We start from the raw sequence: 23,900 nt of genomic DNA, 5'->3' as shown, positions 1-23,900 counted from the left end.
TTGTTTTGAATGATACATGAATAGAATCGTATCGATTATATTATTTTTTGTCTGTTTCATCCAACATTCTGTGAGATTTATCCATGTTTGTATAGCTGTGATTTATTCATTTTTATTTCTACATAGTATTCCATGAGATGAATATACCAGAAGTTATTTTTCCATTGTACCTATTAATAGCTATTTTAAAAGCAAAAGCCCCTATTGCTTTCAGTTTGGGGCACTTACTAACAGCTGCAATGAACGTTCCTAAACATTTATCCTGTATACTCTTAAACATTAATGTGTATTCTTAAACATTTAAGAGTATAAACTGAGAAGTGAAATTGCTAGGTCCTATGGTTTGTGTGTTTAGTTTTTATTTGGTAATGCTGAACTGTTTCCAGGAGGTGTGAGAGTTCCACTTGCTCTGTGTCCTCTCCAGTGCTTATTATTATCTACTTTTAAATTTTTGCCCATCTGGCAACTGTGTAATGATTATCTTGTTGTGGTTTTAATTTTTTATTGTTTCTCTTTAATAATGAGATTGAGCTTCTTTTGTGTCTCTTGGCCATGTTTTGTCATTGTCAATAGTCTTTTGCTCATTTTTCTACTGTATTTTCTTTTTTTTTTTTTTTTGAGACGGAGTCTTGCTCTGTCGCCCAGGCTGGAGTGCAGTGGCCAGATCTCAGCTCACTGCAAGCTCCGCCTCCCGGGTTTTACGCCATTCTCCTGCCTCAGCCTCCCGAGTAGCTGGGACTACAGGCGCCTGCCACCTCGCCCGGCTAGTTTTTTTGCATTTTTTTTTTTTTTTTAGTAGAGACGGGGTTTCACTGTGTTAGCCAGGATGGTCTCGATCTCCTGACCTTGTGATCCGCCCGTCTCGGCCTCCCAAAGTGCTGGGATTACAGGCTTGAGCCACCGCGCCCGGCCATACTGTATTTTCTATTGGTCTTATTGATTTATAGGAGTTTGCTTCTTTTTGATAGTCTGGATACAAGTCCTTTGTTTTTTTGTGTTTTTTTTTAATGGTTGATTGATTGGTTGGTTGGTTGTTGAGACAGGGTCTCACTGTGTCACCCAGGCTGCAGTGCAGTGGCATGATCACAGCTCGCAGCAGTCTCGACTTCCCAGACTCAAGCAATCCTCTTGCCTCAGCCTCTCGAGTAGCTGGGACCCCAGGCATACACCACCATGCCTGGCTAATTTATGTTTAGTTTTTGTAGGTACGAAGTCTCCCTATATTTGCCCAGGCTGGTCTTAAAACTACTGAGCTCAAGCAGTCCTTCTATCTTGGCCTCCCAAAATGCTGGGATTATAGGAGTAAGCCACCACGCCCAGCCGAGTCCTGTATTTTATAAGTTACAAATATCCTCCCTCACTTTGTGGTTTCTCACTTCATTCTCTTTAACGTGTGTATAAATTTTGGCATAATTTTAATGTAACCAAGTTTACCACTTTTCCCTTTATGATTAGCACTTTTTGTTTCTTGTTTGAGAAATTCTTCCATCCCCTGAGGCCATAAAGATATCTCATTTTTTTTGTTTTAATAAAAATTTCATAGTTGTACCTTTCACATTAGGGCTATAATCCACCTGGAATTAATTTGGGATAGAGTATGAGGTAGGCAGCCTATGTAATTGTTTTCCATATGAATAACCAATTGTTCCTGTGCCACTTATTGAGAAATTTATCCTTTTCCCATTGATATACAGTGTCTGCCATTCTTTTCCATGCGTGTTTTTAAAAGAAACTTGACGCGGTATTCCTGAAGTATTATGTGTCTTTGGGAATTAACATAAGCAGAGCAAAGGGTGGCAGTCAGTAATAAAATGAAAAACAGTAAACTGTAATAACTAAGGAGTTTGCAAGTTTTTTGTTTTTTGTTTTTTTTGAGACAGTGTTTTGCTCTTGTCACCCGTACTAGAGTGCAGTGGTGCAATTTTGGCTCTGGTGCAACCCTCGGCCTCCTGGGTTCAAGCGATTCTCCTGCCTCAGCCTCCTGAGTAGCTGGGATTTCAGGCACCCACCACCACACCTGGCTAATTTTTGTATTTTTAATAGAGACAGGGTTTTGCCATGTTGGCCACGCTGGTCTTGAACTCCTGACCTCAGGTGATCCACCCACCTTGGCCTCCCAAAGTGCTGGGATTACAGGTGTGAGCCACACTGCCTGTCAAATTTGCAAATTTCAATAAAAACAATTATGGGATGTACATGAACTTAAACATAAACATATACATGATGCTGAAAGTACAATGTGGGCCTGGACTTTGAGGGCACTGAGAACTGACATTATAGGCTAGATCTGGTTCGTACTAACTTTTCTTTAACCTTTGTACTTGGGAATGTTACTTAACTTCTGAACCTCACGTCTCAGGCATAAAACAAAAATAATGCTCATCTCAATGAGATAATAAATACAAGGTGCTCTAGCACAGCACTCAACAGAGAGTCCTTTGAAAAACGTCTGTTTAATACTCCACAGTGCAGCACAAATAGGAAAAGTGTTGCACTGGAGAGATGAGTCAAGGACAGTCCAATTCCAGGTCTTCCCGGGATACCTGGCTCCCTCCAGGGCTCTTGCCACTCACCTGCATGGCCACGACTTTCATTTCTAAGTACCCTGAATGTATTTGTATATAACTTAGGATTAGTATCTATTGGTTGTCATCAATCTTGGTAAAAAATGCCTAATTTTATTCACAGCTTGACATTTTAGATAACTCTAAATGGATCTGAATTATATTTGTAGTGCATTTCTGTGACTTAGGCTGTCTTTACAACAAACAAATAAACAAAAATTCTGAGGGGAAAATGATACTATTTCTCATCGAGAGTAATTATGTCATCATTTGTTTTCTCTCAGATCAAAGTTACATAACACTTGAATGAGATGAATATGGATGCTGTAAGCCACCTTTTTCTTCTGTGGAATGCTTTTCTCCTCTCTTAGTTTCCTTGTTACATTTTCCTGACTTTTTTCCTTTAACCACACTTTCTCTCTCCTTTTTGCTGCATCCTCTTTCTATTCTTCCACCTAGGGAATAGGAATACCTCTGAGTGTTTTCGAAGCTTTAATTCTCATCCTTCCCTTTTCTCGACTTTTTTTTCAAAAATATTTTATCCATTTATTACTATAATTCAGTTTCTCAGAATATCTTCACTTAAATTTCTGATCACCTTCTCAAAGTCAGGACTTTAAAAAGGACTTTAAAAAGTCATTACTTTTTAAAGAAAAAGTAATTTTTTTTTCTTCCCAAACTTCCCAACTTCTGCTTTGCTTAAGTCTGTCATCTGCTCAGACACTTCAGGGCCATATTCTCTACTACTTCTTTCTCATCCCATGTATTCTGTTTGTTATCAAGTACTGTCCACTCTTTTCAAAACATCTTTTGAATTGTTTTTCTCATTTTCACTATCTCACCTGATCACAGCCTTCAATATTCACCTCACACCTAACCTAATCTTGCTTTCCAGTTTATTTTACCACATCACCTGCCTGCTCCAGAAGTTCTGGCAACTCTTTATTGCCTGTAAGAGTGGCTCTCAAACCTCTTCAGAAAGAACTGTGTTTTACTGTTCCTTTATATTCACACCAAAAGCATAAGTGACAAAAGGAAATACAGATAAATTGGACCTCATCAACATTTAAAACTTTTGTGCATCAAAGGACATCATCAAGATAATGAAAATCCACAGAATGGGAGAAAATATTTGCAAATCATATATCTAATAAGAGATTTGTATACAAAATGTATAAGGAACATTCACAACTCAATAATAAGATAACCCAATTTTAAACTGCGCAAAGGATTTTAAGAGACATTTCTCCAAAGCAGGTATACAAGTGACTGAAAAGCACACAAAAAGATGCCCAACCTTATTGGCCACCAGGGAAACATAAATGAAAACCACAGTAAGATACCATTTGACATCCACTGGGATAGCTGAATTAACAATTTAATAAGTAATAATAAAGACAGTAAGTGTTGGCAAAGATGTGGAGAAACTGAAATCCTTGTACATTGCTGGTAGGGATGTATAATGGTACAGCCACTTTGGATAGCAGTTTGGATCCTTCCTGAAGAGTTAAACAGAGTTACCATATGACCCAGCAGTTCCACTCCCAGGTATGTATCCAAGAGAAATGAAATCATATGGCCACACAGAAACTCACGTAAATGTTCATAGCAGTATTATTTGTAGTCACTGCAAAATGGAAACAACCTGAATGTTCACCAGGCGATGAATGGATAAATGAAATGTGGAATGTCCATACCATGGATGTTAGTCAGCAGTAAAATAGACTGAAGTGCTGACACATGGATGAACCTCCAAAACATTATGCTCAGCGAAAGAAGCCAAACACTAAAGCTTATATATTGTATGAATCCATTTATGTGAAATGTTCAAGATTGACAAGTCCATAGAGACAGAAAGTAGAAAGCCTAGGGCTGGGCAGTTGGTGAGAGACTTGAAGGGTGTTGTGGAGTAACTCCTAATTAGTACAGTGTTTCTTTTTGGGGTGATGAAAATGTTCTAAAATTTCTTCTTTTGTTTTTTCACTGTCTTTTCCTTACAAGGTGGAAAATGTTCTAAAATTGATTGTGGTAATGGTTGCACAACTCTGTGACTGTACTTAAAGCCACTGAGCATTACACTTTAAATGGGTGAATTGTATGGAATATGAAATATAAGAAATACGTTATGGCCAGGTGCAGTGGCTCATGCCTGCAATCCCAGCACTTTGGGAGGCTGAGGTGAGAGGATCATTTGAGCTCAGGAGTTCAAGACCAGCCTGGGCAACATAGCAAGACCCTGTCTCTATTTTATTCTATATTTTAAATTTTTAAAAATTAAAAAGAAAGAACATTTTGTAAGAGAATATTTTATGAGAGACTTATAAAAGAGACATTAAAAATATGAAGTAATATATTTCCTATTCCTTATCTCAAGGCTGTAGGGAAAAAACACTTTAAATAAAAGCAGTAAATGAGTGGAGCATGGAGAGTGTCATGAGCCAAAGGTTATAATAAATTCATAATCACATTTTTTGTATCTGAAGTATAATAAAATTTTTAAATATGGGGGAAAAAAGAAGGAAAGAAAAAATAGTAACGGTTCACAGGATGAAGTCCAAGGTCTTCATTCTGTCATTTGAAGCTGTATTTTATCTGGCCTGATGCTACTGTGCACTCTTTATTTCTTGCCATATGCCCCTACAAACCCTTTATTGTACCCAGGGCAGTGTCTTGCTTGTCACTTGAACTTAGCAAGTTTATTCTAAGTGTTCTACCCTTGCCGTGCTCCCTCCTGACTGCCATTCAGAGCACCCTTTCCACCTTCCTTCATTGCCTCTCCAGATCCTGGCCATTCAACCAAGTTCTGCTTTCTTTGAGCCTTTCCCTAGAACTATCTTTTATGCCTTTGGTTTGTTAAAAGAACTAACACATTGCTATACCTATTGGAAGAGTTCCATAAATACATGTTACATAGAGTAAAGGAAATGGAGGAACTTATTTAGAGACTTATAAAAGAGACATTAAGAATAAGAAGCTTTAGTAAATGATGAAAGACATTGTGAATTAGAGCAGCTCCAGAGCCAAAATAAGATGAACAAGCCTATTAAATAGAAATGGTTTTCTAGGTTCAAGTTCAGATCAAACTTAAGCTCTAAAGCTTTTCTTGGCTTGGGGCAGTGGCTGTTGCTTGTAATCCCGACGCTTAGGAAGGCCTAGGCGGGAGGATCGCTTGAGCCCAGGAATTTGAGACCAGCCTGGACAACATAGCAAGACCCCCATCACTACAAACATTTTTTAAAAATAGCTAGGCATGGTGGTGTTTGCCCATAGTCCCAGCTATTTAGGAGGCTGAGGCAGGAAGATGGCTTGAGCCCAGGAGGTACAGGCTTTAGTGAGCTCTGATTGTGCCACTGCACTCCCGCCTGGGAAACAGAGTAAGACTCCATCTCAAAAAAAAAAAAAAAAAAAAGAAAAGTTTTTCTTTACCTTTTTCTTTGGCATTTCTGACTTAAGCCAGTGAGAATTCTTCCTCATTCCTTTTTACTCATTGCTTGAATTTTTGTTATGAGAATTTTTTTCCTCCAACTTGGATGATCTTTCAGTTTTTTTTCCAGTCGTTTATACATGTAGATAACTAAAAACAGCAAAACTCTTAGTGATTCTATTCCATGTCTATCTGTTCCCCACCTCCATTTCCTACCACACACCCCAGCATTCCCCTAGTACGTTGCTAAACTATCAACAAAACCTAAAATAAACTAGTTTAACTGTATTTTTTCCTTCCATTCCTCTTAAAATGTGTAGCAAAATGTCCCCAAAGGTAAGCAACTAAGAGAATGAAGAGGAGGTATTCTCCCTTCCCAGTTATTCAGTCCCAGAAGTATTGATTGGAAGGCACTGAATTTTCAAAACGACTTCCAGATTTAGTACATGGTAATAATTTGAGGCTTTCCCACATGGATAATTTAAATGTTCAGAAAATAAGTTATGTTATAGCTGAATGGGCTGCAAATTAGCCAGAATTTTAACTTACAAGATGCATAGCAGTAGTGAAGATTAATGTGAAATACTAGTAAACAGCCACTGGTAGGGAAGAGAAGACAGCCATATGCTTTCAATGAAACCGTCAATTTATAATAATACGTATATTGAAAAGGGAGAGTGGATCAGATCCTGTTAGGTTTGGTACCTTAAAGAAAGAATTAGGATCCCGCAGGCTCAGTAACTCAAGGAATCTGCCCATAACTGGGGGGTAAAAGGTGTCTTGTAGGCAGGGAGTAGCAAGATTTTGCTTGAGTGTACACCTTAGAGTTGGGAGTAACAATACTTGGAATGACTATAGGAGCCCTCTCGACAGGTTTCTGAGACGAGAGGATTTTGTTTGGTGCATAATAGGAGATGAGAGCAAGCCAGTAGTATTTGGTGGTTGTTGAATCTTACAGAAATCTTGCGTTTGCTCATTGGGTCTAGCTGTTGAAGCCAGCTGTTTGGATGTAACATAGTGGAAGCAGGTGCTTCTGCAGATGTGACCCTCTCTAGTTGTCTGGCTCTAATATATCATTCATTCTCATATACTTCTTTCTCTCATAAAATCCTTGTAACTATTAGCAGTCTAAGCCTGCAGACATTGCTGAAACTGGTTCCCTTTGATATTGTTTTCTTTGTAACAATTTCCTGTTTTATAGATAAAATAACAAGCTCACGCTATTAGGTTTGTGCCTTCACCTCCCTGGCAAAGTAAAATGCCAGAAAGGTTACTAAACATTAGTGGTTCAAAATGAGAAATCTGTACATGTTATCTGCTTATAGGAAAATTTAAACTCTACTGGTTTAAATTCATTGCTTAGCCTGTTGCATGCTCCATTGAAAACACAAACAAAAGACTCCATGATTCTTCTAGAATTTGTTATCCAGTCATTCCAATGCCAGAATCCCATCAGGCAGAACAGAAATATTCGCATTTCTCCTCTGCACTGTGGAGAAGAGGAGGGCTGATCATGGAAAAGGACCTGGTGAAGGTTTTTGCAAACCCAAGGATCTTTTTTCTTCTATTTTTGCAAACTTAAGGAACTTCTTTCTGGATAATTCCCAGATACATCAACTTTGCTGAATCTCAGTTGCTGGGATTTTTAGCAACCTGTCCCCACTCTGCCAAGAAAAAATCTTAACAGTGACCAGTGTGTATGACTTTAATTTGTAAGTGAAAGTTACAGTGTTTCAAAAGTTGTAGGTTAGTTGTAGAGCGTTAAATGCAGTTTTGTTCATAGTCAACATTAAGTGCCCACTGTGTTAAACACTGTTAGATACTGCGAAAGAGAGAAGAATAAGGTGTCCTTAAGGAACTAGAGAGAGAGGGTGGATCTTTACAAGAGAGAGTGTTTTTCAGGAGCTAGAAGAATACATTATATATGTATTCAAATAATAAAGGGAAAGTACAGAGTAGATAGGGGACATTTCTTGTAGGGGATCCAGGAGGACTTCACAGAAGAAGTATTATTTATTTCCATTAAATGAATGAGGGTATTCATCTTCTCATAGAAGAAGCTATAATGATTCTATTTGTGGTCCTGACTGCCACACCCCTTATGATCATTAAGTTAATTTTAGAACCTTGGGAGGGACAGCTAGGAGGCAGAGGCTCTCGTTGCTGGCCAGCTGCCATTGTCAGTTTGAGAAGTCTCCAGGAGTCAGGAGGTGATGAGAGGATTGGCCCAGTGATTTTATTGCAGTTTAATTTCGTGACCCTTTCTTGAGTCTCTGCTATATATTAGAACCACTGTGTAGTGACTAGGGTAAATATCTCCTTGATTTACTAATTAGTGGAGGGTATAAACACACAATACAATTAAGTATAATATAAGGCAGAGGCCGGGCGCAGTGGCTCACACCTGTAATCCCAGCACTTTGGGAGGCCGAGTGGGTGGATCACCTGAGGTTGGGAGTTCGAGACCAGCCTGACCAACATGGAGAAACCCTGTTTCTACTAAAAATACAAAAAATTAGCCAGACGTGGTGGCACATACCTGTAATTCCAGCTACTTGGGAGGCTGAGGCAGGAGAATCGCTTGAACCTGGGAGGTGGAGGTTGTGGTGAGCCAAGATCGCGCCATTGTACTCCAGCCTGGGCAACAAGAGTGAAACTCCATCTCAAAAAAAAAAAAAATATATATATATATATATATATGTGTGTGTGTGTGTGACAGAGCACTAATGGGATATAGAGGCATAAACAAAAGGCTGTGGAAGCACGGAGGAGGAGGCCATTGACATGGTGTTTTCTGGTTTAAATCAGTTAAGCCTTCATACAGGAAGTCATATTTGACTGGGCCTTGAAAATGAGTGATACATTAAAGATGGAAAAGAAAGGAAAAGGCATGGCACAGAGAGGAAATAGCATATGGAAGGCACGTAAACACAGGATGTGAATAGTCTAGTGACTAGCATGGCCAGGGATAAATAGGAAAGATGGGATGGAGCTGGGTTGTGAAGGACCTTAAATGACAGTGCTGAGATGAAGACTGTTCTGTAAGCAGAAGGGAGCCAGCCCATGTTTTTGAGCGAGGAGGTAACAGGATCTGGTTTGTGTAACTTTGTGCTATGAAAGGATGGCTTAGGGGAAAATAGGAAGTAAGCAGTAGCATCACTCTAACCTAGGGATGGTAAGAGTATGAACTACAGTGGTAGAAGAGGAAATAGAAAAGAGGAGGTGGATTCAAGACACATGGAGTTGAAGCAGTAAGAGTTTTATTACCAGCTTGAAATGGGAAGCAAGAGGGAGAAAGGACTTGAAGATGACTCCAGTGTTTCTAGTAACACAGGTGGCGATGTCACTAATGAGGGTAGAAGCACTGAAAGCGCAGGTATGACTCTGGAAAATAGTGGGTTTGAGGTACTTCTTCCCAAGCAAGTATTGGGGATTCATGCCAGGAACTTAAGAGTGGTACCAGGGCCAGACATATAAATTTGGGGAATTATCCCCAAACAAATGCTGGTAGAAGTGGTGAGATTAAAAGAGCCCTGAGAAAACAGAGCAAGGAGAGGCAGTTAAAATCAGCAGAGCCTGGTGAAAAACACCTTCTGTAGAAGGTAGAAAGAAGGAAAGCAAACAGCAAAGGGAGAGTTGTCAATAGGAGTAAAACCAGAAAAGAGAGGGACGAGTTTCAGAGAGTAGATGGGTGCTTAACATTTTCAGATGCTGGGATTGCAGGGAGCATGGTGTCCCTGGGGCGTGAAGGATTTCTAGCCTGTCACATGGGTATACATACATACATACATAAAAGCATTTCTACACCAAAGCTCAATTCTTTGGCCGGCCATCCTTGCTCATTGTCTTACTGTAGCTCCCAAAGACTCATCCCTGCTGCCTCCCATCTGCTGCCTCTTACAGCAGTAGAAGAGAGAGAATAAGGGAGAGAAATTGAAGCACAAGGAGAGTTAAAATTAAAATGTAAGCATTCTTGCTTCAGTTTGTAAATAAGTTGCATATTCTTCCTTTTGAATAAACTACTTAATTATAATAATGTCACTTTGTCTAATGTTTAAATGGTCATAGATGTGTTTGTCATAAGAAGTAAAAATAACATAAAAATTCTGGGTCTAGCTGAGTAGGCTTACATGTGTTTCCTGATTCTAATGTGTTCTTAACATCATCCAGTTTCATTTGCATTCTTTTATTTATTTATTTATTTTGAGACAGAGTCTCACTCTGTCGCCAGGCTGGAGTGCAGTGGCACCATCTCGACTCACTGCAACCTCTGCCTCCTGAGTTCAAGCAATTCCCCTGCCTCAGCCTCCCGAGTAGCTGGGACTACAGGTGCACACCACTACGCCCGGCTCATTTTTTGTATTTTAGTAGAGACGGGGTTTCACCATATTGATGAGGATGATCTCCTGACCTCATGATCTGCCCACCTCGGCCTCCCAAAGTGATGGGGTTACAGGCGTGAGCCACCGCGCCCGGCCCCATTTGCATTCTTAAAGGAACAAGTACCACTCGCTTTATTCTGCCTAGGTTTACAAAGGGAGCAGGACTATTTCTGCTGACATAAACTGATCATGTTTGTCTTTGTATTTCAGCTCATCTGTATCTCTGTTTCACTATTATTGTTTTAAGTGTCTAGCTATGTGGTTTCTAAATGTTCTCTTTTTGCATTTAATATTCAGACTTAATGATTGGGAATCTTTAGTAACTAGAGACTAGTGTTTGCTCAGTTACAATAGAAAGGTTAACAATAATATGAATTATGTCCATTTGTCTTTCTAGATTTTGGTTTCAGTAACCTCTTCACTCCTGGGCAGCTGCTGAAGACCTGGTGTGGCAGCCCTCCCTATGCTGCACCTGAACTCTTTGAAGGAAAAGAATATGATGGGCCCAAAGTGGACATCTGGGTGAGTAATTGCCTTCTCTTATACCCCACAGCATTAGCTACCCTTGGTTGATGACAGCTGTTCACATGCTGAAGGATGCATAATCATGCATATGAATTGAGATCCTGGTCACCTGTTCTTTCAAGTCCCAATTCCTGTGCAGTCTTTTTTTTTTTTTTTTTTTTTTTTGTGGAACAGTCTCACTCTGTCATCCAGGCTGGAGAACAGCAGCACGATCTTGGCTCACTGCAACCTTGACCTCCCAGGTTCAAGTGATTCTCCTGCCTCAGCCTCCCAAGTAGCTGGGATCACAGGCACACGCCACCACACTTGGCTAATTTTTGTATTTTTAGTAGAGACAGGGTTTCACCATGTTGGCCAGGCTAGTCTCAAACTCCTGACCTCAGGTGATCCTCCCGCCTTGGCCTCCCAAAGTGCTAGGATTATAGGCATGAGCCGCTGCACCCTGCCTACTTGTGCAAAGTCTTTTCTCCAATACTTACCTTGTGGACTGAGCCACAGATTTCAAATTTCCCCTTTGCATCCCCAAGGGCCAGCTTGGATGGGGGCCCTTGCCAAGAACAGAGATTCTTTCTACTGTGACCACTTACCTTGTCCCCGGCGAATGAGTATTGAGAAAAATTCGGATGTTACCCTAAATTAATGCCTAGAAGCAAAGAAGATTGTTAACTGTTCTAAGATAGAAGAAGTGTGTTCCGTAATCGTATGCATGACTCACCATCATCTGCATACACACACTGCAGTGGTCTTGTTTGTTTCCCCTGATGCAATTAATTGTACATCCTGTCTGTTTGGGATGCAGAGCCTTGGAGTTGTCCTCTATGTGCTTGTGTGTGGTGCCCTGCCGTTTGATGGAAGCACACTGCAGAATCTGCGGGCCCGCGTGCTGAGTGGAAAGTTCCGCATCCCATTTTTTATGTCCACAGGTAAGGGAATCGCTAGCACCCAGCTATGAATGAGTTCATGAAAGTTAGACCCACTGAGGAGCTATCCCAGGAATTTAGCGATGGAGTATAAATGCCCCACTTACAATCTTTTTTAACTCCAGCTTGCTGACCTGATGCCTCCAGGAGGCAAGGTTCTGTAGAAACAGAGCATACAGGTTTTGGCATCAGATAGCCCTGCCTGGGTTTGGATCTGGGCCCTAAGTCTGTCTCAGCTTTAGTTTCCTCATCTATACATTGGCTGAGAGTTTTGTGAGGGCTGCTATTACTGTAAGGATTAAATGAGATAATGTATGTGAAGACTCAGTAGGCCCATGGCATAGCAGTAATGCAGTAAATGTTTTTGTTTCACTTCTGTCTTTCTACCCTTTTCCAGGGTATTTCCGCTCACTGGGTTCTCATTGCAATGTGGTTTTAAATGCCAAGGATAAAGTAGGCTTTGCATCTTAGTCTTGCCACTGCTTCATTTCCTATTTCTGTGCTCTTTGTCCTTCAGAATCAAATTTTAAAAAATTTATTTAATAAGTGGGCAGTAAGGTAGGCAGGTCTTGGAAAAATTTAACACTGAAAATAGATACAAGAGACCCAGAATTAACAGTATTTTATCACCATTTATTTGCACATAAGAAGGGAACATTTTAGAGACAATGCAAAAAGCCATTAGTTTTGCTTAATCATCTGTTTTCATTTTAAGGAAGAACATATGTCTACTGGGTTGACAACAAAGTAGAAGCCCATGGTAATTGCATTTTAGAACAAAGAGGTGAACCTTGGAGTAGATTTAACTTGTCTCCTTCGAACTGATAACTTCATAGTATAGAAGATGATGCTAAATGCTGTGAGAAAAGTAAAATAGAGAAGGAGTTAGGATAGTGGTTGGTGGAGGAAGTGACCTTTCAGCAAAGCCTGAAAGAAGGTGAGGGTGAATGCTGTACAGTCCGGGGAAGAGCACCCCCCAGCTGTTGAGGGATCAGCGCAGAGGCCAAGGGGAGGGAGCATGGCTGCATGGGAAGGAACGGGAAGGAGGCCTGCGTGCCTGGAAGGAAGGAGCGATGAGAGATGAGGAAGAGAGATAAGGTCAGAGAGGTAAGAGGGAACTTAATTTTAGGGCCTAGTTAGTATAAAGACTTTAGATTTTCCTCTGACTGAAGTGTACAGGATTGGAGGGTTTTGACAGGAGTGATGTAATCTGACTTTTGTTTTTTCCAAATTTTATGATGAAAAATTTCAAACGTACAAAAAAGCTGAAAAATTTTGCAGTGACTTTTGCTTAAAAAAGATCACTTTGGCTGCTGTGTTGCCAGTAGGCTGAAAGGTACAAAGGCTGAAGGAGAGACACCATTTAGGAGGAGACTTTTACAGTAGTCCAGATGAGAGATGTTGGTGGCTGGTTCCCAGTCTGGGGTGTCAAGGTGGAGATGGTAAGAAGTGATCAGATTCAAGAGATGCTACATACCATGTGTGGCAGCCACTGTTCAAAGCACTTCGCAAGCATTAACTCACTTAATTATTTTAACAACCTATGAGATACATAAGATTATTGTCTCTATTTTACTGGTGATAAAACTGAAGCCAGGAGAGATTAGGCAATTTTCCCAAGATAACACAGCTTCCAAGTGACTGAAGTAGAATTTGACCAGGTAGTTTGGCTCCAGTAACATTTAGTGTTAGATTTGATATGAAAGAAAGACTCCAGAGTTTCTGTCCTGAGCAACTGGAAGGATGGATTTACTGCTAACTGAGATGGGAATGACTGGAGAATAATACTTACATTTTGGAGAGATGTTTTAGACATGTCATGTTTGAGGTGCACATTAGACGTCAGAGTTGAGATACTGAATAGGCAGTTGCATTTAGGAGAGAGATCTGGGTTGGGGATGTATGTTTGGAATCCCCATTGTATAGATAATAGTTAAAGCCATGAGATGAGCTCACTTTTTAGAGAGTGGTTACAGAGAAGAGAAGAGGTCCACGGATTAAACTCTGGAACATACCGATATTTAGGGAACAGGCAGGTGAAGAGGGATCATAAGAGTTGTTGGTGAGGTAAGCCAGAGGGCCTGCTGTCCTAGGAGACAAGTGAAGAAACTGTTCCCGGGAGGTGGGAGGAGGGAGGAGGGAGTGAGGAGCTGTGGGGGATCAATGCTGCTGCCAAGTCAGGTAAGAGGACCGAGAACTGAATGTTGCATTTAGAAATGTGGAGATCATTAATGATTTTGTTTCTTTTTTATCCCCCGACACCCTCGCCTTCCTAGATCATTAATGATTCTGAAGTACACTTTTGGCAGAGAAACAGGAGCAAAAGCTTAATCATGTGGTTGCAACAAAAAAGGAATAGAAGGAAAATAGACAAAGGCAGTAGACACACTCTTTCCAGTTTACTATAAAAGGAAGCAGAGAAGTGATCCAGTATTGATTGCTCTGCCCAGGGTCACCAGTGATCTCCTTATTGATCAACTGCATATCCTTAGTCTTTTTCTTAATCACTGCCCAGCAGTGATTAACACTTCACCTCTCCCCTTCCTCCCTCCCTCCCTCCCTCCCTCCCTCCCTTCCTCCCTTCCTTCCTTTTTTGAGACTGGGTCTTGCCCTGTTGCTCGGGTTGGAGTGCAGTAGTGTGATCATGGCTCACTGCAGCTTGACCTCCCAGGCTCAAGGGATCCTCCCTTAGCCTCCCAAGTAGCTGGAGCTACAGGCACATACCACACACCACTACGCCTAATTTTTTTTTTTTTTTTTGTGGTAGAGATGGGGTTTTGCCATGTTGTCCAGGCTGGTCTCAAACTCCTGAGGTCAGGCGATCTGCCTGCCTTGATCTCCCAAAGTGCTGGGACTACTGGTGTGAGCTATTGCACCCTGCCTCTTTAATTATATTTTAGAGCACTTTTAGATTCACAGCAATATTGAGTGGAAGGTACACAGTTTCCATGTACCCTCTGTGCTGTGTTCCCTACCTCCCCTGCCGGCCCCTGTTATTATCAAATGTGCCCCACCAGAGTGGTACATTTGTTAACAATCGATGAACATGCATGGACAGATTACCACCCAAAGTCCACAGCTTACATTAGGGTTTTCTCTCAGTGTTATACATTCTGTGGGTTTTGACGAATGTATAGTGACATGTTTTCACCACTATAATATCATATAAAATTGTTTCACTTCCCCCCAAATCCTCTGTGCTCTGTCTGCCTGTTTATCCATGTCTCCCTAACCCCCTGCAACCACTGATCCTTTCACTGTCTCCACAAGTTTTTCCTTTTCCAGAATGTCATATGGTTGGAAGCATACAGCATGTAGCCTTTTCAGATTGGTGTTTTTCAAATAGTAATATGCAATAAGGTTCCTCCATGTCTCTTCATGACTTGAGAGCCAGTTTCTTTTTAGCACGGAATAATATTTCATTGCCTGTGGGTACCACCCTTTATCCTTTCACCTACTGATGACATCTTGGTTGCTTCCAAATTTTGACAATTATGAATAAAGCTACTATAACATCCTTGTGCAGGTTTTTGTGTGGACAGAAATTTTTAACTCATTTGGGTAAATACTAAGGAGCACAGTTCCTGGATCATATGGTAAGAGCGTGGATAGTTTTATAGGAAACTGCCAAACTGTCTTCCAAAGTGGCTATGCTATTTTGCGTTCCTGCCAGCAGTGAGAGAGCTTCTGCGCCACATCCTCGTCTGCATTTGGTGGTACCAGCATTTTGGATTTTGGCCACTCTAATAGGTATATAGTGGTGTTTCATTGTTATTTTAATTTATAATTCTCTAATGATGTATGAGGATGAGCATCTTTTCTTACGCTTATTTACCATCTCTATATCTTTGCTGAGGTGTCTCTTCAGGTCTTTTGGTCATTTTAAAATTCAGGTTGTTTATTTTCTTATTGTTGAGTCACTCATTACATTTTAAAACACTTTTTCTCATTGCTTCTGAGACACCGTATTCTCCAGTTTTCCTCCTGTCCTCTGGGAGCACCTTCTCGGTCTTCTCTGCCAGACGTATTTTTCTCTGCTCATCCTTTAGATCTTTTCGTCTTTACAGGATCTTTCAGGAGCCCTCCTATTTACTGCCATAGCTTCATTGATCACTGTGGTGATCAGTCCTCAATTAACTTTTTGGCCTGGACCTCTCCTCTTGGATCTAGGGCTACATATTCAAGTATTTGCTAACCATTGTCTTCACTTTCATGTCTTGAAGGCAGATCAATGGAGACATCTTCAGAAATGAACTTAACTTCTCCCTCCCTAGATTTGCTCTGTTCTGTATTCGTTGCCTTAGTGAATAGCATCACCGTCTGACCAAGGCCAACACAAGCCTCGATGCTTTCTCTCTCACCATTGCCACAGCTGATCAGTTACCAAATCCGGTCAATTCAACCCTCCATTCCTGTAGCCACCTCTAAGACCATACTATCATCTTCCCTTGCCTCAATTAAACAGTAGCCGATTATATGGATTCCTGGCTCCAGTCTTATTCCCTCTACCCCATTGTCAACTTTGCTATATGAGTAATCTTTCCAGAACACAAACATAAAAATAAATAAAACATACCACACACACACATACACATACACTCTCTCTCTCTTTCTCTCTCTGTCTTACTTAAACACACAAATCTGATTATATCGTTTTCTAGCCTGAAACTTTTCAGTGATTTACCATTGCTTCTAAGATCAAGTTTACTCCATAAGGTGGCAAAGCATTGACTTACAAACATTTTTGGCTATGATAAAAAAAAAGTACATTTTATACTGTGACCCAGAACACACATATATAGACACAAATGAACAAAAGATTTGTTTGCTTGATTTTAGAGATGGGATCTTGCTATTTTATCCAGGCTGAACTTGAACTCCTGGACTCAAGTGACCCTCCTGCCTCAGTCTCCCAAGTAGCTGGGACTAGAGGCGTATACCACCCTGGCTGACAACAAAATACTTTTTTTTTTTTTGTAATGGAGTCTCGCTCTGTTGCCCAGGCTGGAGTGCAGTGATGTGATCATAGCTTGCTGCAACCTGCAGTTCCTGGGCTCAGGCAGTCCTCCCACCTCAGCCTCCCAAGTAGCTGGGACTACAGGCAAGCAACATCATGCCCGTCTAATTTAAAAAGAGTTTTGTTTTTTTTTTGAGACGGAGTCTCACTCTGTCGCCCAGGCTGGAGTACAGTGGACGATCTCGGCTCACTGCAAGCTCCGCCTCCCGGGTTCACGCCATTCTCCTGCCTCAGCTTCCCGAGTAGCTGGGACTACAGGCACCTGCCACCACACCCGGCTAATTTTTTTGTATTTTCAGTAGAGACGGGGTTTCACCGTGTTAGCCAGTATGATCTCGATCTCCTGACCTTGTGATCCACCTGCCTTGGCCTCCCAAAGTGCTGGGATTACAGGCATGAGCCACCGCGCCCAGCCAAAAATTTTTTATAGAGATGGAGTCTCACTTTGTTGACCAAGCTGGTCTTGAATTCCTAGCCTTAAGCGATCCTCCCTCCTTGACCTCCATGAGCCACTGCGCCCAGCCAACAATTTTTTTTAAAAAAAGCAAAACTGACCTTACTATGTACAGTGCATTCCAATATATTTTATTCTATTCCATGTTAAAAAAAAATGCTGATTTTGACTTACTAAGTTGATCTCCTGTCTGCTGTTTCAGGAACAATGACATAGAAATACCTTTCTAACCTGACTCCTGCCTAGCTCTTCAGCCCCAGTTCCCACTCTCCCACCAGTCACCCTAATTTTCTTCTCGTTCCATGAACAAGTTCCTTTTTCTGGAGCATGTCCCACTGCCAAGAATATATCTTCCTTATCCCACCCCACTCCACCCACTCCTATATTGTAGAATTCAGAATAAAAAATTAGATGGGATAGAAATAAGAATATAGATAATTTCTATTCACTCTTCATGTCTCTAAACTTTTTCTTATCATGGTGCTTACCAAGCTTTGTATTGTAATTACTTCTTTCATTGTATGTCTTTTACACCAGACTGAACTTAGTGAAAGTACAGACGAAACATGTCTTTTTCACAACTGTCAATAACCTACCATAGGATCTGGTGTGTAGTAGGACTTAGTAAATATTAAATCTGAATCAGAACCACCCTACCCCCAGTGGCATTCATTTACATTTAGAATAAAATTCAAGGAGTCATTATTATTATGGCCTAGAAGGCACAGCTGTCATTGCCCCTTCTTTGGTCTCATTTCCTGTTACTGTTCACCTCTGGTTCTGAGCTCCAGTCACAGGGCCTTCCTTGCTGTTTCTCAGACTTGCCAAACACATACATTCCCCTCAGAGAGGAGTCACAGGTCCCCTCAGAGAGGTCTATTCTGGCTACCCTTATTTATCATTCTCTTTCTGTAATTCTGCTTTTTCTTCATAGCACTTAGCACTACCTCACATTACTTGATTGTCTCCTCACCTCCCATCACCACTTGACCATAATAAGCATTTGGTTTTTGTTTACTGCTGTGTTCCCAGGGCTTTGGACGGCGCCTGAGTTCTTGTAGGCACTCAGTAAATATTTGTTGAATGAATTAATGCATAGGGTTGTTAGAATGCTGACTCCAAAACCTCCTCTAGAGAGTAGTCTTATCCAAATCATAATATCAGTAGTAATATCAAGAAATTGCATTTGTTTAGGGCTTTTGAGTTTATAAAATAATTTCTTTTTTTAATGGTTTTATTTTTTGAGACAGGATCTCACTCTGTCACCCACGCTGGAGTGCAGTGGCGTGATCTTGGCTGACTGCAGGGCCAAGGCTCACTCCGCCTCCCGGGCCCAAGCCATCCTCCCACCTCAGCCTCCTGAGTAGCTTCGACTACAGGCGCACGACACCATGCCCAGCTAATTTTTGTAGTTTTTTGTAGAGATAGGGTCTTTTTATGTTGCCCAGGCTGGTCTTGAACTCCTGGACTCAAGAAGACCGCCCACCTCGGCCTTCCAAAGTTCTGGGATTACAGGTGTGAGCCACTGCACCCAGCCAGTATCTTTTTAAAGAATATTTCAATTTTTCAATTTTTATATTTTTAGTGACAGGGTCTTACTCTGTCACCCAAGCTAGAGCCTAGTGGTGTGACCATAGCTCACTGCAGCCTCAAACTCCTGGGTTCAAACAATCCTCCTACCTCAGGCTCCAAAGTAGCTAGGACTACAGGCCTGTGCCACCATGCCAAGCTGATTTTTTAAAAGATTTTTTGGCCGGGCGCGGTGGCTCAAGCCCGTAATCCCAGCACTTTGGGAGGCCGAGGCGGGTGGATCACGAGGTCAGGAGATCGAGACCATCCTGGCTAACACGGTGAAACCCCGTCTCTACTAAAAAATACAAAAAACTAGCCGGGCGAGGTGGTGGGCGCCTGTGGTCCCAGCTACTCGGGAGGCTGAGGCAGGAGAATGGCGTAAACCCGGGAGGCGGAGCTTGCAGTGAGCTGAGATCCGGCCACTGCAGTCCAGCCTGGGCGACTGAGCGAGACTCCATCTTAAAAAAAAAAAAAAAAAAAAAAAAAAAAAAAGATTTTTTGTGGAGATGAGTCTCACTACATTGCCCAGTCTGGTCTTGAACTCTTGGCCTCAAGCAGTCCTTCCACCTTGGCCTCCCAAAGTGTTGGGATTATGGGCAGAAGCCAGCATATGCAGCCTAAATTATTTTCTTTTACTTAATCTAATTTGAGCTACATAACTATATCTTAGAATAGGTAATAGCACATATTTTATCATCTTGCTGATGAAGTTTTGGAAGCTGAAGTTTAGAGAAATGACTTAACTTGCCAAAACCACACAGGTAATAAGTAACTAAGTCAGTATTCAAATTCAGTGTTTGTTTTACTACACCATACTGTTGCAAAAAGAGCAAGATAAACAAACCACTTCCTTTACTTTTCCAATGTCCACAGTGTTTCCTGTGAGCAACTTGGATCTCTTCTATCCTCCACCGCCACCACCTCACACCATGGCGAGAGATTCTTACTGAACCCTTCCCAGAGCCGGCTTCAGATGGGGGGTCCTAGAAAACAGCTAAGCATGCTGTCAGCCACACTGTCTGTTAGTGCTTAGAAATAAACTAACAGTCTACCTGCCTAGAACTATTATTTGTAATATGATGTAAGTGAACCTCAAAGCTTCAAGACTCAGAGAAAACCAATAGGATTATCCTAAACGTAGTCACTCTTTAATCCCAGTTAAATAATTCCCTAAGTAGGAATAAAAGTTTTTGTAAGATTAGTGCAGAGAATGAGAAACAACCAGTGTAGGAAATGAGTAGATACTTTCTATATTGCCAATATCATCTCTCTGGCCCTTGGTAACATACATGTGCTTGTCTTTGCCGAATGTCATAGGCCTAAATCCCAAGGCCCATCAGAGAAAACTTCAAAAGGATAAGGCATAGCAGAAAATGAATTCATCGGTTGTTTAGGCTTTTCTTAGCTTAGACAACCTTCAAGTACCAGAAAATGTCAGGTGAAAGAAGTTTAGAGTCTGTCCCTTAGTCCTTTTTCTGCTTACTCCTCCTGTTTCTGGGCACAGTTGTATCTCGGTAGATCTGGAGCATAGTCTTCTGATGGAGGCAAGTACTGGCTGCTTTTCAGCCCGTCAGCCCAGCTGCTGTTGCTGTATTACAGGAGATAGTGTGGTTGAGGGAAGTCCTTAAGCACAGGATCCTTCCTTTTCTCAGCTGTTGTCATAAGCTTGAGCTGAGTTTATCTGTTTTTGTTCCTGAAGGATCTAGAAACTCCAGCAGAGCTGGTATAGTGTTCTAAATGACCACTTGGAAGACCGGAGGGCAAAGGCTCTACCATTCAGCTTCTTCTAGCCAAGTTGAATTCCAGAGTAGCTACATACAGCTGTGTGGGTGGGAGGCCATGCTCTGCAAATGGATATAGTTAGCTCAAGAATTCTAAGCTGCTCTCTATTGTCAGTAATGTGTGGAATGAAGTCTCCTCACAATTAGTGGATATTTCTATGCCTGGTCTTGTTTGTTTGATACAAGTTTCCTTTCATAGGCATCCTGAGATGTACTAAAGACATATATTTTCAAGTTGGAATGACAGTGGTATACATTTAAAAGAGGATTTATTTGAGGCTGGGTTGATTTTATACCACCTAGTTTTTATAATTATGTATGTGTCTTCCTCCTCTCCCCACTAGAATGTAAGCCTCTTGATTATCAGAGCTGTGCTTTACACATTAATACCGTCCATAAAACCTGACAGCCCCTGGTAGGGCATAGGCATTCAGTAAGTGTTTTTGAATGAAAAACTGAATCATCACTACTTAACTATGGAATCTTATATCAGACTCTTGGTTTTTGTTTTGTTTTGTTTTGTTTTCTTTGAGACAGATTTTGTTGCCCAGGCTGGAGTGCAGTGGTGCGACCTCAGCTTACTGCAACTTCTGCCTCCTGGGTTCAAGTGATTCTCTTGCCTCAGCCTCCCAGGTAGCTGGGACTACAGGTGCGTGCCACCACACCCGGCTAATTTTTGTATTTTTAGTGGCGATGGGGTCTTGTCATGTTGGCCAGGTTGGTCTTGAACTCCTGGCCTCAAGTGATCTGCCCACTTCCCAGAGTGCTGGGATTACAGACGTGAGCCACTGTGCCCTGCCCAGACTCTTGTATTATACTATTAACATGATCTAAATTATTTATTCATCAAACTGCTTGGTTTTATATACTTTTTTTTTTTTTTAATGTAGAGACAAGAATTTCATCATGTTGCCCAGGCTCGTCTTGAACTCCTAGGTTCAAGCAGTCCGCCTGGCCCTGCCTCCCAAAATGCTGGGATCATAGGTGTGAGCCATCATGCCCAGCCATGGTTTTATGTAGTTTTGTTATATGAGTTATTGTGAAGGTGACCAAGTCAAATAACTTTTAGGTGTAAAAGGTGTTTTGATCTACTGTAGAGTTTGCTTTCTTGGCCTCAAGTAAAATAAGTTTGATCCAGGCCAGTGTTTTTGGATTACACTTCTCAGAGCATCCCAAAGAACAGTTTGATAAAACCCTGAGTCTAAATTATAGAAGGATTAAAAGTTGAAACTTGCTGTTTTCTTGAGCTGTTGTGGAAGGTGAAACCTGGTCTGGCTTCATGTGTTGGCAAATGTTTCCTCTGACCTCCCCTTCCACCGGGTGGATGCAAATAACTAAAATTTTTTGAGGACCAGATTCATTCAATATATATATATTTTTAACATACTTAAAGCCGAGTTTACCCTATTCCCCTGTTGTACCACCTGCTAGCAGACATACTAAGATTGTTTATTTAACTGAAGGAAAATTAATTTACAGTGAAAAAACTGCAGCGTTAGTGAGGGCATAGAGATCTCTTGTGGACAATATTTTTGAGTCTTTATTGATTAGACTTCATTGTGACTTAATTAATTGTAATACTGCATGAGCATTTTATCACTGGGAATGCAAGACCCAGGCTTACATAATGCTTCTGATGGAGAGTGTACCCTGCAGCTACTGCCAAAAAGCTTCTACTTAGAGGCAAACAACTCTGCCCCGATTGGCTTACTCATCAAGAGCCACACAGCATCTTGCTTGGCTAAAAGCACTTTGTTTAGAACCAATGGGGCAAGGGATTAAATTGGCTCACCCACCAGTTTCCGTATACTGAGGGGCTCAGAGTCCTCAAAGCAGTTTTCTCATACATTTTGAGACATACTACACTGCCAGAGAGAAAAATCTGTGTAGTGCTTTCATGTCAGTGAATGTAGAAATCACAACTGATGTCAGAAAAGAGGTCAGAACTACTTCAGAGTGAAACAGGCCAGCCATGTTCATTCCCATGACCTCACATAACTAAAAACCAGTAGATAAATATTGGTACTGCCCTATTTATTATTAGCCTTTTCAAACCAGCTGTCTCCTGGCTTATGGCAACCCTAAATAGAAAAATAAAAGAAGGACATTCTAAGTGGAAGGACTTCAGAGATATGGATACGAGTCAACATTTATTGACCACTTTCTATATACCAGGCACTGTTGCATTATCTTATTTAATGTTCAAAACAACTGTCTGAGGTAAGCTGTTTTATGAGGTAAACTGTATGAGAGGTTATTTGATAAATAAGAAAACTGAGGCATGATAAGGTTAAGTAACATGCCCAAGGCACACATCTAGTAAGTGGCAGAGCTGAGATTTGAACCCACGCAGTCTGGCTTCAGAGACCATCTAACCATGCGTGTTTGTATTTTCATTCACAATAAATACATAGTAAGTTACTCCAAGAATTAAGAGAGTTGTAGAATGGATATATTTGTCTACATCTGGATTACTTATTGAAAAAAGAGTAGCAGGAACTCTGTATTGGAACCAGAGGCAGAATTTTCTTATACTATAGTGACTGATACTAGGAGTCAAAAGATACTAGAATGTAAACCACAAAATGGACAGCCTCCTGTAAAGCAGTATAGCAACCCAGGGTCTTTTCAAGGTTGGGCTAGAGCTAAATGTTGGCATCCCTACCCTTTAGGCCAGGATTTCCTGATTTCTGAATTTTAATTCTGGCAGCATCATGCCCACCTAGAAAAACTGACTGAAAGTAAGGAAGTTCCAAGAAATAGGTGTTATTTTTCTAATAAATGGATATATATGGGTCAAAACTTTTTATTTGTGGTCTGTCTCGGGTTGATAAACTTGTTAAAACTGAAGAGAAAAGCCTCTCAGTGCATGTTTACTGATTCCTAAAGAAACTTTTCTTGTGGGCTTCATCTGTATTTGTGAAATTGTTCCAAGCCATCTCCCTATGGCCTCTATGTTCAGTCACTGAAAGTGTCTTACAGAATTTAGAGATAAAAAGAACTTTATTTCTATTCCAGGATATTCTGATTACAATAATTTGCAGAAACCACTAGGGTTAGAATTTATAGTTAAATGGGTAATTCTTCACCTTCTTTTCTGATATCTTACTGTTGGAATATCGTTTTTTGAAATTTTACTGAAGTGTGGGACTTCCATTTTTCTTCCCCAGAGCAACTGAAAATAAATGTTTCAAAACATGACAGTTTTTTCCTAGTGTCATTGTGTCAAGAGAAGCTAATCTCAATGCTTATTTTTTATGA

The 23,900-nt window shown here is 41.0% G+C and overlaps 1 protein-coding gene across 9 annotated transcripts in view; it reads left to right on the top strand.

Moving 5' to 3' along the window:
* The window catches only part of SIK3 (SIK family kinase 3), a 258,205-nt gene that overhangs the window by 191,968 nt on the left and 42,337 nt on the right, over positions 1–23,900 (top strand). For all 9 annotated transcript variants that reach the window (XM_033205496.1, XM_033205500.1, XM_033205498.1 and 6 more), the window contains 2 exons: positions 10,768–10,892; positions 11,695–11,818. In XM_033205496.1, coding sequence (XP_033061387.1) covers positions 10,768–10,892; positions 11,695–11,818 — 249 coding nt within the window. The remainder of the gene's footprint in view (positions 1–10,767; positions 10,893–11,694; positions 11,819–23,900) is intronic.

This window comes from Trachypithecus francoisi, unplaced genomic scaffold (assembly GCF_009764315.1).
Source record: "Trachypithecus francoisi isolate TF-2019V2 unplaced genomic scaffold, Tfra_2.0 Lachesis_group8, whole genome shotgun sequence".
Lineage (NCBI taxonomy): Eukaryota > Metazoa > Chordata > Mammalia > Primates > Cercopithecidae > Trachypithecus > Trachypithecus francoisi.
Note: the sequence above shows the minus strand (reverse complement) of the source record. Positions and strands in the feature narration are given on the sequence as shown.